The sequence below is a fragment of the Mobula birostris genome, chromosome 19 (assembly GCF_030028105.1).
Source record: "Mobula birostris isolate sMobBir1 chromosome 19, sMobBir1.hap1, whole genome shotgun sequence".
In the NCBI taxonomy this organism is placed as follows: domain Eukaryota; kingdom Metazoa; phylum Chordata; class Chondrichthyes; order Myliobatiformes; family Myliobatidae; genus Mobula; species Mobula birostris.
Genome location: NC_092388.1, coordinates 34648436 through 34663898, shown reverse-complemented (window position 1 = coordinate 34663898; position 15463 = coordinate 34648436). Strand labels below are relative to the sequence as shown.

Below are 15463 nucleotides of genomic sequence, written 5' to 3'. Positions count from 1 at the left end.
CAGAAAATGAAACATCCTACATTTCCATTCTCAGTTCCTAGATTTGACCTGTTTCCTTAAGAAATCGGAGCAGAATTAAGATACTCAGCTCATTGAGTCAGCTGTGCCATTCCATCATGGCTGATTTATTATCCCTCTCAAACCCCATTCTCTGGCCCTTTCCCCATAACCTTCTGATTAACCAAGAACCTATCAACATCTGCTTTAAAGATACACAATAACTTAGTCTCCATAGTCATATATGGCAATATATTTCACAGATACACCACTCACCGGCTAAAGAAATTCCTCACCTCTGTTCTAAATGGACATCATTCTATTCCAAGGACACGCCTTCTGGTCCTAGACTCACCAATATAAGAAACATCCTCTCCACAGCACTCTACTAGGCTTTTCAATATCTGATTGGGATCAATGGGATCCCCCTCCCCCAATTCTTCTAAACTCTAGTGAGTACAGGCCCGAAGTTATCAAAAGCTGCTCATATGTTAACCCTTTCATTCCTGTCTACCTCCACTGAACCCTGTCTAATACCAGCACATATTTTCTTAGATAAGGAATACAAAACTGCTCACAGTACTCCTAATCTTCAGTCAGGGTAGCCTCCAACCTGATAGCATGAGTAGTGATTTCTCCTCCAAATAAAAAAAAATTCCTTCCCCCTCCCTCCTCCTTCAGCTATTTCCCACTCTGTCCTCTTACCTCTTCTCACCTGCCTATCATCTCCCCCCTGGATCCTCTCCTCTTTCCCTTTCTTCTATGCTCCAGTCTCCTCTCCTATCAGATTTCTTCCTCGCCTGCCCTTTACCTTTCCTACCCACCTGCCTTCACCTCTCACCTTCAAGGATATCCTCCTTCCCCTTCTCCAACTTTTCATTCTGGTGTCTTCTCCTTCCTTTCCTGAAAGGTCAACTGTTCATTCATTTCCATAGATGCTGCCTGACCTGCTGAGTTTCCTCAGGATTTTGTGCGTGTTGCTTTGGATTTCCAGCATCTGAAGAATTTCTCATGTTTATAACAGCTTCAGTCCTATATCGCTTTTTAGTTTTGTCCTGTTAACTCATCCCACTAACTACAACTTCTGATTCAACAACTACCTGTCCTTCCTCACAGTCTCACTACACAATGCATCAATTTGTACAGTCGGCCCTCCGTATCTGCGGGGGTTTGGTTCTGGGATCCCCCGTGGATACCAAATTCCATGGATGCGTAATGGCGTAGTATTTGCATATAACCTACACACACCCTCCTGTATACTTTAAATCATCTCTAGATTACTTATAATACCTAATGCAATGTAAATGCTATGTAAATAGTTGTTATACTGTATTGTTTAGGGAATAATGACAAGAAAAAAAGGTCTGTACATGCTCAGGACAGACACAACCATTGTAGCTCTTCTGGGAACACTGATGCTGCCTTGGCATCAGCCGATGCCGATTCTCTCGTGACCTTTAAGTCCCTGAGGCTGTAGCACTTTACGTAGCTAGCCAGCCATCCCTTACTAGCCTTAAACTCCTTCCTCTCGCTCACAACACAAGTAGTGAACTAACAAGACGCAAGACTAACAATGCTCAAACAATATCATCTCTAGATTACAGTACGTTACGCTCCCTCTTATCCTTTGAGGAATTGCTTTGACTACTTAATTGCTTTTTAGGAGATATTTTTTCACAGAAACAAAGGATGCACACAAGCAGCGATCCAACTCAACGCGAGGCAAATAATGCTCGAACGAGTGCTGGAGAGAGAACTTCCGTTTTTTTTTCCCCGATCCCGATTTGCTGTTGGTTGCATCCGCGGATACAGAACCCACAGATATGGAAGGCCGACTGTATATCAATTTCCCTATCCTCAGCTTCACTGACAACCAGATGCACTAACCTGAATACATAATTTGAATATCTCAGAATCAGATTTAGAATCAGAAGTTATATGATATAAAATATTGTTTTATGGCAGCAGTGCAGTTTAAGCTTCATCATTTGCTTTCAGTCATATTTATTTCCTTGAAAAGTAGCAAGCTGCAATAAATCTAGAACAAGGGAATTGCATTCTTGTATACTTTGCAACTTTGGACGAAGTCTTCACAATTTGGTTCACTAACTTAACCTACTACTGTCAATTTCACCAGACAGCCAGTAAGTGATGTAGCACTGTTAAAATTCCAATGGACTGATCATGATATTTCTCAGTATAAATGCAGGGATTTCACAAGCAATCAAACAATCTGTGCATGCTTTCCCAAATTACACAAGAACATATTCTGATGAGCAATTTCCTAACCTTTTTGTTCTCAAACTTTTTCCTTTGTTACAGTATTTTCCGTGAAAACTGTTTCAATTATATATTTAGTAAACTGATTAAACTTACAGTTCAAAAGAAAGAGGTCTGTTTGGAAATAGTGTGCACCATTGATTGCACCAAATTCTCAACTGACAGTTAATTTTATAGTTGATCTCTGGATATATTTCTCCGGAGAAATTAAATATTATGTTGGTCAATGACAACCAGATGGACTGACCTTAATATATTATTTGACTATCTCAGCATCTGATTCAGGATCAGAATTTATAGAACACAAAATCTGTTGTTTTGTGGCAGCAGAGCAAGGACAGTAAATTACTATAAATTACAATATAAATAAATAGTGGAAAGTACCAGGAATAATGAAGGTGTGTTCATGGGTTTGTGAACCATTTAGAAGCTTCATTTTTATTTAAGTTGCAAGGGGAGTTTACTTTCATTCCAAAATATCTGAAGAAACTCACCAAACACGGAAACTTCTATGCAATGATTTTACCTACAGAAAATACTCAATATTTTGACACATTCTGATTCTAAAGTGATAGATTTGCATCATTTGGTAAATTAAAGCAGAATTAAAGGCTATAGGTGTTGCTATGCAAGTCCTAAAATCCATTTCAATTGAATCATTAAGGATGTGAATGCAAAACCTTTATGTAAGGATAATATTTAATGCTTATTTTTAACAAACTGTATCCTACTCACAACTACTTATCTCAGAAAACAACATTCCATACACTGCATTTTATCTGACAGTCTGAGTTGCACTGTACAGAAACGGGCTTTTGGGCTAATGTGTCCATACTGGTCATTTAGAAGCTTGCTATAGTAATCTCATTTCCCAGCATTCAGCTTAAAGCTTTTAAACCATGGCACTTCAAGTGCTCCCTTACAAAGCTAAATGCTGTGAGATGCCCTGCCTCTACCATTGTCTTAGTTCCATAAAGAGAAAAAAAAATCCCATTGCAACATCCTCTTAAACTGGTCAAAGGCAAATCTGCTATGGGGAAAAGCTTCTTGCTCTCTATCAATTTCATGATCTTCAAGTTTTAAGCAAATAAAGTCATTAAAATTATTGATTTTGACTTGCATTTTCAATTCCATTCGAATGACTACACAGAATATGGGCGGCACAGTGACGCAGCAGGTGGTGCTGCAGGATCATAGTTCCAACAATCCAGGGACAACACCAAATTTTGCTGCTGTCCATGCTGAGACTTGCACACTCTCCCTGAGACTGTTTGGGTTTACTCTGGGTGCTTTGGTTTGCTTTCACACACTAAAAACATTGCAGACAATAGCTTAACTGGTTATCGCAAATTACCCCCGGTGATGGTGGATGTCAGAGCAACATGGGAAAAATAATGGGTTACTGATAGAGAATAAATTAAAGGAAATGAATGGAGGAATATATTGGATGAACTTGCTCTGAGAAGTGGCATAACCCTGATGGACCAAATGGCTTCCTTCTGTTGAAGTTTACAGTGACTTTGACCTTTAAAATGATGAACATCACATCCTTTTTAATATCCAAATGAAACTACACAAAGTTAATAAAGATGTTATGAAACTGTCAACCAAGTTACATTGGCATGCAAAAATTTGGGCACCCTGGTCAAAATTTCTGTTACTGTGAATAGCTAAGTAAAAGATGACCTGATTTCCAAAAGGCATAAAGTTAAAGATGACACATTTCTTTAATATTTTAAGCAAGATTACTTTTTTACTTTCATCTTTTACAGTTTCAAAATAACAAAAAAGGAAAAGGGCCTGAAGCAAAAGTTTGGGCATCCTTTATGGTCAGTACTTAGTAACACCCCCTTTGGCAAGTATCACAGCTTGTAAATGCTTTCTGTAGCCAGCTAAGACTCTTTCAATTCTTGTTTGGGGGATTTTCGCCCATTCTTCTTTGCAAAAGGCTTCTAGTTCTGTGAGATTCTTGGGCCGTCTTGCATGCACTGCTCTTTTGAGGTCTATCCACAGATTCTCGATGATGTTCAGGTTGGGGGACTGTGAGGGCCATGGCAAAACCTTCAGCTTGCACCTCTTGAGGTAGTCCATTGTGGACTTTGAGGTGTGTTCAGGATCATTATCCTGTTGTAGAAGCCATCCTCTTTTCATCTTCAGCTTTTTTTATACAGACTGTGTGATGTTTCCTTCCAGAATTTGCTGGTATTTAATTGGATTCATACTTCCCTCCACCAGTAAGTGTTCCCCGTGCCACTGGCTGCAACGCAAGCCCAAAGCATGATCGATCCACCCCCATGCTTAACAGTTGGAGAGGAATTCTTTTCATGAAATTCTGCACCCTCTTTTTCTCCAAACATACCTTTGCTCATTGCAGCCAAAAGGTTCTATTTTAACTTCATCAATCCACAGGACTTGTTTCCAAAATGCAACAGGCTTGTTTAGATGTTCCTTTGCAAACTTCTGAAGCTGAATTTTGCGGTGAGGGCGCAGGAGAGGTTTTCTTCTGATGACTCTTCCATGAAGGTCATATTTGTGCAGGCGTTGCTGCACAGTAGAACAGTGCACCACCACTCCAGAGTCTGCTAAATCTTCCTGAAGGTCTTTTGCAGTCAAACAGGGGTTTTGATTTGCCTTTCTAGCAATCCTACAAGCAGTTCTCTCGGAAAGTTTTCTTGGTCTTCCAGACCTCAACTTGTCCTCCACCGTTCGTGTTAACTGCCATTTCTGAATTACATTATGAACTGAGGAAACGGCTACCTGAAAACGCTTTGCTATCTTCTTATAGCCTTCTCCTGCTTTGTGGGCATCATTTATTTTAATCTTCAGAGTGCTAGGCAGCTGCTTAGAGGAGCCCATGGCTGCTGATTGTTGGGACAAGGTTTGAGGAGTCAGGGTATTTACAAAGTTTTGAAATTTGCATCACCTGGCCTTTCCTAATGATGACTGTGAACAAGCATAGCCCTAACAAGCTAATTAAGGTCTGAGACCTTGGTAAAAGTTATCTGAGAGCTCAAATTTCTTGGGGTGCCCAACTTTCTGCATGATGCTCCTTTCCTTTTTTCCCCCACTCTAAAATTGTACAAAACAAAAATAATACACTAATCTTGCTTAAAGTGTTGAAAAGAATGTTTCATCTTTAACTTTATGACTTTTGGAGATCAGTTCATCTTCTACTCACTTAACTATTCACAGTAACAGAAATTTTGACGAGGGTGCCCAAACTTTTGCATGCCACTGTAAATGACTGAATGTTACACTGAGCTGGGATTTCATTATTTTCTTGGTATCAACTCAAGGTCTTAAATACATACAACTACTCGGGTTTAAATTACATACTCAACTTGTCAAGCATTTTAATCTTTAAAAAGCACTTTCTTTTCCGTATTAAAGAACTTCCAAATTTTTTAAATATCCAAACATGGTGAACGTTTCAAAATTATTTTTTCACCTGTGCAATAAATTAATACATCAAACTCAAAATGTAAATATGACTTTTTTTTTAAAAATCTGACTCCATCCTAAATTGAGTCATACATCATTTTTAGCGCATCAGCTATTTTGTTGGGGTACCTCAAGAAATGTGAAATCTATAGATCATTTTTGGTAAATATATGAAAGTTGGAGAGCTTGTGTTTTTATGTCAAGTTCATTCAGATGTTAAACACAAAGAAAAGCTTTATTACTAAATTCAAATTAAATTCCATTCAGTGTAAGTCTGCTCTATATTTCTTCAGGCGAAGGTGGTCTGAAGCCATGCAAAAGGAATCTTGTGGTCTGCAACATCAGTCTTCGCTGGAAATACCTCAGCTGACCAGGCTGGGTAAAGCATGATCTCTGCTGCCATTTATTCTGACAGCCTGTTTATTTTGGCTAAGTCAACAGCTGTAAGGCATCCAACAGTCTTATGTTTCTGAGTCAAGCAATAGGTAAACCAGTAGGTGACACATTCTCAAACTTTACAGGTTTAGAACCATATTGACTCTTAATGAGATAAAAGTATGGAACTCCTGGCAAAATTGTCCCATTTCCAAACTGAATCTCAGAAAGCTGAAGCAGCTAAATAATATTTATCTTTAACTCAGCACAATCATGAACAAAGCTGGATCATCTGCGGTAGAATGGATGAAGAGACTAACACTAGGAAAGTTAATAGCTTATTTGGACAGTTAAACTTATAACCTGTAACTTGCTTCAACTACACCCTTTTGATTGTAATACACATTCATTCTGAATGAAGAATAAAGCAAAACAGAGCAAGTGCAATCAAACCAACACACATATTGCTTTGAGTATTCCTGGCCAAAGTTTCCCATAGAATGAAATGAAAACAGAAATTCTGGAAATACTCCGGTTAAGTAGCATCTGTTGAGACAGAAAATGAGTAGACTTTTCAGATTGATAACCTGTCATTAGAATTGGTAATAATAATAAATACAAGCATATTTTAAGTTGCAGGAAAGGGAGAGATGGAGAGAATAGAGCAAATGTGTGACAACATGGCCAAAGAGGAGATCGAGATGATAGAGATGGTGTTGATCCCATCTAAGCTGACTTGCATTCAAAATGCAAGTCCTGGTAAATCAATTGGAAGCTCGAACTGTTTTTGAGCAGAAATTGATCACGTAGCCTAACCTATCACCAACACTGAACTGAATCCACAACCTTCAAGGGCTCGACAACTTATGTTCTCGATATTTATTACTCATCATTCTTTTCTTTTTTTGTATTTGCTTGTCTTTTGCACATTGGTTGTTTGCCCATCTTTCTTTACAGTTTTTCATTGATTCTATTGTGCTTCTTGGTAATTACTCTAAATGCCCACAAGAAAACGAATCTCAGAGTAGTGTATGGCGACATACATGTACTTTCATAACAAATTTGCTATGAACTTAATAACCTCTCATTGAATACTAATTCACAGTTATATTTTGGGAATAAATAAAAGTACAGCCCAGTTGCTTTTTAATCAAAACCTGAGCAAAAACCACAAAGCTCTATTACTAAATTTATATGTTTAATTTGATGCAAGGCTGCACTTACTTTCTTCAGAAATAAGCGTATGAAATGAGTCAAAGATCTTGTGTACTTTTTGAGAATATTTATTTTGAATTCCCAGGATGATATGCATCTGATGCCTTAAAATAGCATACACTCGCTATAAAGAGTTACATATTACGTGTAGCAGTGACTGGAGTTGCACTTGTTACAATTTGCAAACTTTTAATATGCTTGAAGAACTGAATAACCACAAATAATTTAAACATATGTAACTGTAGGCTTACTGGATTCTTCCACCCCAGTAGATTCAGAAATAAATAAGAGTTTACTATCAAATCACTCGTCATTCAATTTAAAAGTTTAAATGCATATTTTAGACTTAAGTACATATATGGACTATATTTTTTAAATTGAGTTGAAAAGTTGTGCAATAAGCTTAATAAGTTAGAGACCTTTGGAATGGGCATCAGCTGTTTTTCTCTGGGCAACTATCCTTCTTTTGAAAAAAATGTATGCATAAAAATTTATGAGCATTTTTGAAAAAAAATTGCAATTACGATCAGCAATGAAGCTAATCAACTGCAACAATATTAAGAAACTTCTTCAACAATTCAGTCTTCAGGTCTGTTCACTTCACAGTTCTGTGGAGTAAATTTCCATGTCTAACATCCCTACCACTTAGTAGTAGTTTGTCTATTCAACAATAAAGAACTACCTTTATCAATTGTTCTAACAGCCTTGGGGCAGGCACAGAAACAAAAATGGAGCCAATGCAAAGACAATTTATTACAGTATACTGAAGCTTATAAGGTGATAATTAGAAAGAACTAAGAGCAAATAAGATTCCAAAAAGGGATCAAATAAAGACTCCACTGTGTATGATAAATGTTGAAAAACTCTCAGATTGATTTAACAGTGCCATTCCTTTGTAGATGGAAGAATTTGATAACACTAACTATCTTGCAAAACATCTTAATGTTTCCATCAATCTGAATAAGACCTCATTCAGTGAGGACTGAGGAGTAATTTATAGTTTTCTTTGTTCTGGTAAAAGTTTTTGAGCTGAAATGCGAACACTTTATCCACAAATGCTGCCTGACGCGCTGAGCATTTGCAACCATTTCCTGTTTTTATTTCAAATTTTCAGCATCTGCAGATTTTATTTTCCTCCTTTGTTCTATTTTAGTGCTTCTGCACCTAAAAGTGATAATCATGTGATTGATTGATTGATTGCTTTTCTTGGAAAATACACTTGAACTCAGGTAAACCTTCTCTGCCAGGAAGTCAAGCCTGCCGAGTTCAACACTAGCCAATAGTTTAACAGTGAGGTTAAGGAAGGAAATGCCAAAATGGTAGTTTATTGGCTCCTGTGCCCTTCCCATCAAAGGCACAGTGTCTTGATGTCTGCTTCACTGTGCTTCTAGCTATTTTTAGTGTTAGCAGTATCTTCTGGCTCAGGGTAGCTAGCATTTGTTATAGGCAAGGCATATTGCATAAATGACTAAGATCGCGCTGTTCAAGTAAGTCTTAAACCAATCATTTGTCTTCTGTCGCAACATTTGCAAAAATCTGAGGGAGCTGTGTTTTGGAGCTTCTCTTAAGTATTCTCATTTCTGCTCAGCACTCATTCTGGCAGGAGAGCAGGTTTTTTTTCTAATGTGCTGACACGCAGCTCCTCCTTTTCTAATCTGAGTACTTATTCAGATAACTTTTCTTTGGCTGGTGTCCAACCCAAAGAGTACTTGTTTTATAGTTCCAGGTGTAAACGTCACCTCGGAAGTCAGAATGTCTTGAATGTTGGTGCCAGTGGCCTTAGCTCCCTATGAGGCATGACCTTGAAGAACAAATTGCTGATGACCAGGTCATGTTAAAGGGCACAAACAAAGAATCTGTGTCCATTTTCATTGATTTTCCCAGTGACTTGGCTATCTAAGCAAGAGCACTGATAGTACAAAACAGAGGCTATACTATTGTTAACTTTTTACGGTTCAACATTCACCACCATTATCCCCTTACTACTAATCACCAACCTACAAAACCTGTGCCTCTGTACCTCATGCTGCAACTGAATCCTTGACATCCTTATCAGAAGACCATTGGTCAGTGTGGATCCACAATAACATCTCTTCCTTGCTGATAATCAACAAAAGCGCACGTTATGCATCTGTTCTTGGCCCACTGCTCTACTCTCCCAGCACTCATGACTGCATGGCTAGTCACAGATCAACAGCCAACTATAAGTTTGCTGATGACACCACATGTGCTTGAAGAATTGTAGATAGGGGTGAGGTGGTGTTTGGGAGCAAGACAGATTGGCTGGTTGAGTGGTGTCACAACAATGTCCTTGCACTCAATGTAAGCAAGACCAAACAATTGATTGTGAGCTTCATGAAGAAGAAACCAGGAGAACATACACCAATCTTCATTGAGGAGTCAGCGGTGGAAAGGGTGAGCAACCTCAAGTTGCTGTGTGTCAACATCTGACGATTTACCCTGGGCCCAACACATTGATGCCATCATGAAGGCATGCAGTGGCTCCATTTCATTTTTTTAATAACGGGGCATCAATACTTATTTTATTTATCTTACTTAGAGATATAGCATGGCAACCAGTTCTCCTAGCCAAACAAGCCCATGCCATCCAATTACACCCATGTGACCAATTAACAAACTAACCTGTACATCTTTGGAACCTGAAAGGAAACTCATGCCACCATGGGCTTCTTACAGACAGTGGTGGAATTGAACCCGGATCACTGCACTATAATAGCACAATGCTAACGACTATGCTACTGACATACCCCATCAGGAATTTAAGGGGATTTGGTATATCACTAGAGTCTCTTAAGAAAGTGGTGTCACTATGGGCTCTCACCATCTGGGACGTGGCCTCTTCTAATTACTACTCAGACAGATGTATATGAGCTTGAAGACTCGCACTTGATGAACAACTTCTTCTCCTCCACCATAAGATTTCTGAAATGCCCATGAAACACCGCCTTATTCCTACCTTTCTGCTTTCACCATGACAATTACGCCAAGGGGAGGGGTGTATCTGCTTAGGCAATAGAAAATTTCAATCTTTCTCCATCCACGCTTACAACTTGGAGAACAACACTACATTTGCTTCTCAATATTGAAGCAGCATTGGAAGTAGCAGTTATTTATTAATTTAGAACTTACCTTGTCCTAGATGGGCAAGCTACTCAGTGGTTAATATTTAGGGATGGCCAGTAAATGATGACATTATCTGTTCATGAATTACAACAGAGGCCAGAGTGAGAATACCAGATGAAATTCTAGTAGCCATGTAATGGAACACCAAAGCCAAACAATACACCAGTAGGTAGATAAACGAGAAAGGGGAAACTTAAATTTGACAAAAGCATAAAGCCTGAAACTCTTTTTACTGTAGTGTAGAAGGCTAAAAGGACATACAATGAAGAATGTTTAGACAAAGAGAAGTTTTGAAAGCATATAATGAGAAAAAAAAGACATCCTCTGGTTCCTCGAGTGATTTTTAATTTAAATTTATTTTTGAAACAAAAGGAATATTGTGGAAAGTGAGTTGAATTGCTTGCTTTTTTCATCTCTGCCCTCTACAGTCAGAGATTAAATTTATTCTTGTTTTGCATCCTAGAAAAATAAATGTATTTGAGAAGAGGTCATGCCAAAACAATTACCTGAAAGAGCATCCTGAGCCTCAAAGAATGTACTGAGGCCTCCTTTCACATAGGCTAGACTTCCCTCATTCTTCTTATTTGCCTGTTTCCTTAAAAAATTTGCAGCAACTTTTAGTTGATCAAAGCTAGAATGTAAAAGGGAATAAAATGCAGCATATTAATGCAAAGGAAAAGCAATCAGCAGAATACAAATGGTAATGTAATGATTTGTTTTAGTCTTTCAACAACCCCAAGATAAGAAAAATATAAAGGAAACAAGCTGAATTAAAGTATGTCAAAAATAAAACCAAGAAAATGAACTATAATTAGCTTGCTGTAACTACACGCTTACAACCAGTGGAACATTTTATTTATTAATATTTTAATTATTAAGTACTTATAAATGTTTACACCACCCCAAGCTATCTGCCAGCCTAGACCATCATATGGGAGGATGAACCCTGGGTGCCCTCCCAAGACTATAGTCAACACGTTCCTAGAAGACAGTGGCGCGGCTAATGTAGATGAACTGAACACACTGATGAGGGAGAGGGAGAAGTGGAGAGTCTGTCATTGTGTCCGACGCCGGCCCCCTAGGCTTGAGTCGACGTAGTAGTAGTAGTAAAGCAAAACGTTTTTTTATTTAAAACAAAACATTTGAAGTAACAACATTGCTGGTATTGCCACCCTCAAAAATTCAGTGGTACCACCATCCTCTTATTTAAGGGTTTAGTGAAAAATTCTGCTGCTGTAGGCTAACACAGCTACTGATTCTATAGCAAGGTTATAGCGCCCATCAGCTGCGCGCCCTATATTTTGTTATTTTATAGGTGGCCTCAGCTAAGATTGGACTTGCACTTCCTTTTACCTGTGTTATAAATTTAGACTATTGAACTTTATGTTTACAGTTGTCAGAAATTTTGGGCAGGAAAGAAATTTTAAACAGAAATCAATTTCCTTTATGGAAGAAAACAGACAAAAGTTAACCAAAACAGGAGAAATCTCAAAGTTCTTATTTCCCTGTTACCCAGGTTAAGTAGACTGCAATTTTCTTTAAGTGAAATGTACTGTGAGTATTTTTCTTGCATGCAAACACAAATCTACATTGCACATGAGTCTAAGATAAAAGTCTGGTAATCTACATCATTGCATTTGATTTTTCTTTCCCAAATCACAGATACTATAGTTCCAAGAAAAGAGCCTAAACATTTGCTTCCTCAGGACAGCTTCTGTAAGGCATGTTGCTATTTCAGGCAACAAATGTTTTTGTGGGGAAGACAAAATGATGCATTGAATTTAAAACTTGTTTAGACTTTGAAAAACATTAAACAACTCAAGATGATAACAATTACAATGATGTAATTCTTTCTCATATACCATCCTCTAACAAGTAACAAACTGCAGTATTAATTTTATTTCTTGGCTGGAATATTTCTTTGGAAGCCACAAATATTCCTCCTATTTTTCATTAAATCAGAGAAATTCCATTTAAGTATGTTGTAATATGTAGTTTCCAGAGATCACCCATAGAATGCAGTGTCCAAGCCAGGCATTAGCTAATACTGCCTAATAATCTGAAACTATACATATGGAAATGATGAGGTAATGGTCAAAATGACTAGAGGTTAAGGAGTCAACATGAGATTTGGTATTTCACATTAGAAAGCATCACAAATCTGAACCACCAAAAAGCTCCTCTCCTCCTTTGCTTAACTTGCAATGAATACACCAGTCAAATATCTGGGATCTTCCTACTAGGCAATTGGAAAGTAAGGTGGACATCACCACTGTCATACTTAATCACACAATTTCAAAAACAGCAAAGAGACTGAAGGATTAGAAAAAAATTAACAATCTGTGTTACTTGACACAAAGAAAAGTGAGAGACAAAGTACATAATCCCCTGCAATTAACTACAGGTTACATAAAAGCAATCTAGGATTTAAAATAACAAAAATTAAAAATACATATTGCTCTTCGATTATTAAGTAACCCTCCATGGTACCAGAGCATGGATCTTATAATTTCACAAACAGTTTCATTAATTTATATCCTGGCTTAATTCAGTCATCAAAATAGGTTTAATTAGTGCTTCGCTAACAAGCAAAGGAATCTTTATAATAAAAAGAATTTATAAAACATTTTCAGCTTTTGTAACAGAAAGAAAAAGGCAACATGTTGTGCAAAGGATTTATTAAGAAATTAAGGACTTATTATATAAAATCTAATTATTTTCCCAAAACTCCATAAATATTCATAGTTTTAAGAACATAGTTTGTTTCTTTAATGGTCAAAAAAGGAGCAGGAACCTAATAACCATTGGCTCAGTAATATATCAACAAGGAGAAAAGTATTTAGAAGCATTATAATGCGACAGTTAATTAATTTATAGGATCATGCATACTGTAGGAACCAGTCAGTAATATTTTGAAGGAATATTGCTTTATAAAGTCAGAAATGTATTGTCACTCGCTTCACTTGTTTGGATATATGCACCTCTAACAACTTTCAATTAGCTTGGCACTGACCAAGACAAAGCAGCTACTTGATGATAGGCAGGAAAAGGGGCACCTAAGTGCTTCTTCCGTGCAAAGCAGCCCATAATAACTGCACCATCTACAAAATGAGCTGTAATTATTCACTTAGAATAATCTGAAAACACTTTCCAAATCTGTAACCTCTTCTGCAAAGGATACATCCAATTGGTGCATTAGAATACTACTCCAAGTAGATTCCTCTCCAAGGAACAAAGCACCATTACTTGGAAATATGTCACCATTCCTTTGGTATTGCTCAGCCTAAATCCTTAAAAAATATTATTGGACTGGGGTTACAAGAAGAACTGCAACTATTTAATGTGGTGGCTCAGCATCACTTTATTTAAGGGCAATAAAGAGTGGTTAACAAATACTGTAGTTGCCAGTGTTGTCCATATCCCAAAAATGTATGGGAAGGGAAAACATCCTGTAGGTTGTTGAAGATGTAAGTGGGCAAAGCAATCCAGTAAATTTAGCTGATCTAGATTTTTAACGAAAATCTTCGCGATTATTAAGAAAATTTTAATGTATCACTCCATCAATTTTACTAAAATACAATTAAAAACAGGGTATAACATTTCCATGAAGTAGTCTCCTGCTCTCAGTAACTCTGGAAGGTTAGCAGAAGCCTTGGTGTAAATGGCCGGTTTTGATCATTTTCAAGAATTTTGTCTAAGTAGTAAATAGAAGATTCACAAGAATTAAAAAAGCCTTATATAGTGGGGGCATCAAATGAGTGTGATCTTTTAAATTTTTTTTCAATAAAAATGCAAGTATCAAAAGCAGACTACTACAAACCAAGTATTAGGAAATGCAATGATGCATGTTACTAACCTTGTAGCGGAGTGATTTTCTATCAGATACCAGGTGGCAGAGAATTTTTCACTAGTAAAATCCCCACTCATACCCTGAAATAATCCTTCCAAATCCTTAGGTGAAGTTTTGCCTCTGCAAGAGAAATTCAATTGATAAATTGTTAGCAGACTGGTTAAATCCACAGGACAGCTTATGCAATCCTAAAACAAGGCATTCTTAAAATCTATTTAAATTATGTTACAAGCCATGAATGACAAATGCAAAGAATTAGTTTAAATAATTAGCAGTCTCAAGTAAAGCTGCAATAAAATTGCTATTTTGTGGAAATTATATTTATTCATGCTTCAGAATCACCTGTAATGCATTTTTTCTTGGAATGCAATTACATGATTATCCACCTATAGGGTAGCAAGAACACTTGAGAACTGAGCCCCTCAATAACACTGAACAACTCTTTCTGCAGCATACAGTATTTAAACCAGAAGCTCCAATCAAACTATGGAGTTCAATTCAAAAGCATGTCTCTTATTAAGAATTCCAGAAGTAACTTTTAACTTGGAATAAAATTAAACTCACTTGTGAAAGTACAATTAAAATTATTTACTAGTGAGAAAGACTTGCACAGTTATTAAAAATTAACTCATATTTTAAAAGGCCAACTTTTACCAGCCTGTTTCTACGATTTTAGTAGGCAATCACTGCAAACTAACTTTAGTTCGATATGTTGTAGCAGAGCTCACAGAAAAGCAAGGTAAATCAGACTACAATTTAACTACAACACTGTACAAAAGTCTTAGGTACATATATACATATATCTAGGGTGGCTAAGACCTTTGCACAGTACTGTATCTGTCAACGTAAAGCAGAGAGTGAGTTTGTAAATCTGGCAGAAGCATAGGATGGTGGGAATGGCAAGGGTAGAGCACTATGAGAGGTGCGTGGGACAGGAGGCAGATGAGTACCAGGGGCAGGGTGCATCATGAGTGCAGACACATCCAGACCTGAGATGCCAGGCAAGGTCATTTGATTCCAAACAACTAGTTTATTGATCATCACAGAATGCCTCTCTGGTGCTTCCCCCTCACTTCCTTTTTCCCAACCGTGACTCCCCTCTCCCTACCCCCTTCTCACTCTCAGTCCACAATAGAGACCTGTATCAGAATAAATATATAT

The 15463-nt window shown here is 37.5% G+C and overlaps 1 protein-coding gene across 8 annotated transcripts in view; it reads right to left on the bottom strand.

The window, feature by feature from the left end:
• Nucleotides 1-15463, bottom strand: part of exoc2 (exocyst complex component 2) — a 265236-nt gene that overhangs the window by 153952 nt on the left and 95821 nt on the right. For all 8 annotated transcript variants that reach the window (XM_072283403.1, XM_072283402.1, XM_072283405.1 and 5 more), the window contains 2 exons: nt 14309-14422; nt 10959-11083 (listed from right to left, as the gene is read on the bottom strand). In XM_072283403.1, the coding sequence (XP_072139504.1) occupies nt 10959-11083; nt 14309-14422 (239 nt within the window). The remainder of the gene's footprint in view (nt 1-10958; nt 11084-14308; nt 14423-15463) is intronic.